This window comes from Aureococcus anophagefferens (assembly GCF_000186865.1).
Source record: "Aureococcus anophagefferens unplaced genomic scaffold AURANscaffold_189, whole genome shotgun sequence".
Lineage (NCBI taxonomy): Eukaryota > Pelagophyceae > Pelagomonadales > Pelagomonadaceae > Aureococcus > Aureococcus anophagefferens.
The window spans coordinates 4170-6954 of record NW_008705731.1 but is presented as its reverse complement, the minus strand read 5'-3'; the positions used below and the strand labels follow the sequence as shown (position 1 = coordinate 6954).

Genomic DNA, 2785 nt, shown 5'->3' with positions numbered 1-2785 from the left:
GCGGCTCCCACCCGTCGAGGCTCGCCAGCGCGAGCCGCGTCCCCGCGGACCCGTCCGTCGCCAAGTCCACGGCCCAGCCCGCGGAGACGCGGCCGATTCGGTAGACGCGCGCGGCCTCGTCCGCGTACCCGAAGGCGTCGCCGGCGACGACGAGCAGCTCCGCGCCGCGCCTCGCCGCCGCGAAGGTCTCCGGCGCGTCGTGGAGCACCCAGCGCTCGACGCGGGGCGCTTCGTCGACCTCGTCCCTCGGGTCGTAGACCTCGCCGTCGCCCCCGAGCGCGACCTCGTCCCAGGCGAAGCCCGGCGGCGCCGCGCCGGCCGGCGGCCGCGACGCGCCGGCGTCCACGGAGACGAGCCCCGCGTCGAGCCCCGCGCCGTCGATGATGTCCGCGCCGAGGCACGCGTCGCGGTAGTCGCCGGGCGCGCCGTGCCAGACGACGACGGGCCCCTCGTCGCCGACGCCGCCGCCGTCGTCGACGCGCGCGACGCCGGCGAGGCCGCGGCCCTCCGCGGGCCGCACGTCGACGAAGGCGAGGGGCGTCTGCACGTAGGCGGCGGGCGCCGTCGACGCGCGGCCCGCCGCGCCGCGCATCCAGGCCCGGCGCCAAGAGCCCCAGAGCCAGCGCGGCAGCGGCGGGAGCTCGCAGGCCCCGTCGAGGCGCGTCGGGTCCCAGCCCGTCGGCGGCGCCTGGGGCGCGGCGTCGAGGAACGCGGCCGCCGCCGGCGGCAGGGGCCCCGCGCCGAGCGCGAGGTTGCCGAGCGCGTGCGCCGGCGACGCCGCCTTGACGACGACGGCGTGGCCCCGGTCGACGGCCCAGCGCAGGACGGCCGCCGCGGGGCTCGTGCCCGCGGCCGCCGCGGCGCGCGTCGCCGCGGCGCCGTCGAGGCGCCGGGCCTTGCCCAGGGGCGAGTACGCGGCCAGGGTGACGTTCCGCGACGCGCACCACGCCGCGAGGCCGTCGCGCCGGAGCCAGGGGTGCAGCTCGACCTGGTTCACGGCGGGGCGCTCGAGCCCCGCGGCCTCGAGCTCCTCGAGGTGGCGGATGCCAAAGTTCGACACGCCGACGAAGGCCGCGAGGCCCGCGTCGCGCGCGGCGAGCAACGCGCGCCACGCGCCGACGCGGTCGCCGGCCGTCGGCGCGTGGGGCGAGTGGAGCAGGAGCAGGTCCGCGGCGCCGCCGAGCGCCGCGGCCTGCGCCGCCGCGCGGTCGAGGAGCTCGCGCCGCGACCGCCGCGGGTCCCGCATGTCGAGCTTGGACGTCAGGAAGACGTCGCCCCGGACGGCCGCGGCCGCGCGGCCGACGTCGCCCGCGTTGCCGTACATCTCCGCCGTGTCGAGGTGGCGGTAGCCCAGCGAGAGCGCGCGCGCCGCGTGCGCGGCGGACGCCGCGCCGGGCGGTACGCCGTAGAAGCCCATGGCCACGCGGGGGATGCCCCGCGCGTCCGCGAGCGCCGCGGCGGCCGCGGCCTCGGGCGGCCCGGGCCGCGGCGCCGCGCCGCAGGCCACGGGCGGCCCGCCGCCGCCCCGCGCGAAGCGGTTCAGCGCGACGAAGACGTCGGCGTCGCCGTCGGCGTCGTCGGCCGCGCGCGCGACGTCGAACGCGTGGTGCCAGAACGCGGGCACGACCTGCGCGCGGCGCGGCGTCGCGTCGAGCGCGCGGCGGGCGCGCGCGTTTTCGCCGCGCCGGGCGACGCCAGCACGTCGCCCGGCGCGAGGAGCGCCTGGACCCAGCGCGTCTCGGCGAACCGCGGGTGCCGCGCGAGGTCCGGTTGGCGCGGGTCCACGGCCGAGTTCCGCGCCTGCACGTCGCCGAGGGCCATGCCCGGCTCGCCCGCGGGCCTGTGTGGAAACCAACCACTGGTTTGGGTGGTCCTGACCAAACTTGAGAATTCTCTAGCTCGGTCAAATCGAAGTCGATTCGGCTGATTTTTGGACGGGTCGATCGCTCTCGTCAAGTTCTCGAAGCACAGTTGAAGAGATTGCGTCGAAACATTCGAATACGCTCACATTGAAGTCGGGTTGAAGATTTGGTTTCCACACAGCCGCGGGCTGGAGCCGGTCCGCGGGCAGGTAGAGCTCGTGCGAGTGCGCCGGGTGCGCGAGGACGCAGCGCTTGGACCCCAGCAGGTTCGCGAAGACATTGTCCCGCGCGTCGTAGTGGAGGTCGCTGTAGTACGCGTCGGCGCCGGCCTGGAGGTTCCACGCGCCCGCGCCCGGGTCCGCGACGGCGCCGGGAGGCGCGAGCGCGTCGAGGCCGCGGAACGCGCGCGCGAGCGCCTCCGGCAGCGCGGCCGCGCCGCCGGCCGCCTCGACGAGCTCGAAGTGGCGCGTCCGGCCGTCGGTGCGCGCCGCCGCGCGGAACGCGCCGTAGGTCGTCGCCTCGCGGTCCGCGGCCGGCGCCGCCTCCGCCCCGGGCGGCGCCCACCGGAAGAGGTCGCCGTCGTAGGCGAAGGCCGCGCCGGCGAGGCCGTCGAGGGCGGCCGGCGCCGCGAGGAGCGCCTCGCGCGCGGCGCGCGCGTCCGCGAGGTGCTCCACGACGACGGGCACGCGCGCGCGCAGCGCCGCGGCGACGGCCGCGCCGTCGCGGCCGTCGACGCGCGGCGCCGCGGCGAGCCCGCCGGGCCGGCGGTCCGCGGAGACGTTCGCGTAGGGCGCCGCGACCACGCCCGGCCCGCCGGGCCAGAGCGGCGCGCCCGACTGGAGCGCCGCGAAGGTCGCCGGCGAACTCAGGCACCAGGGGTTCACCGCCTCCTCCTCCAAGACGCGCGCCGCATCGCTCGCGCT

The 2785-nt window shown here is 78.6% G+C and overlaps 1 protein-coding gene across 1 annotated transcript in view; it reads right to left on the bottom strand.

Moving 5' to 3' along the window:
* Positions 1–11: 11 nt before the first annotated feature.
* Positions 12–2785, bottom strand: part of AURANDRAFT_72816 (hypothetical protein) — a gene marked incomplete at both ends in the record, with an annotated part of 6943 nt that continues 4169 nt past the window's right edge. Inside the window, 3 exons of the mRNA XM_009044216.1 lie at positions 12–1627; positions 1702–1840; positions 2040–2726. Of these exons, the coding sequence (XP_009042464.1) occupies positions 12–1627; positions 1702–1840; positions 2040–2726 (2442 nt within the window). The remainder of the gene's footprint in view (positions 1628–1701; positions 1841–2039; positions 2727–2785) is intronic.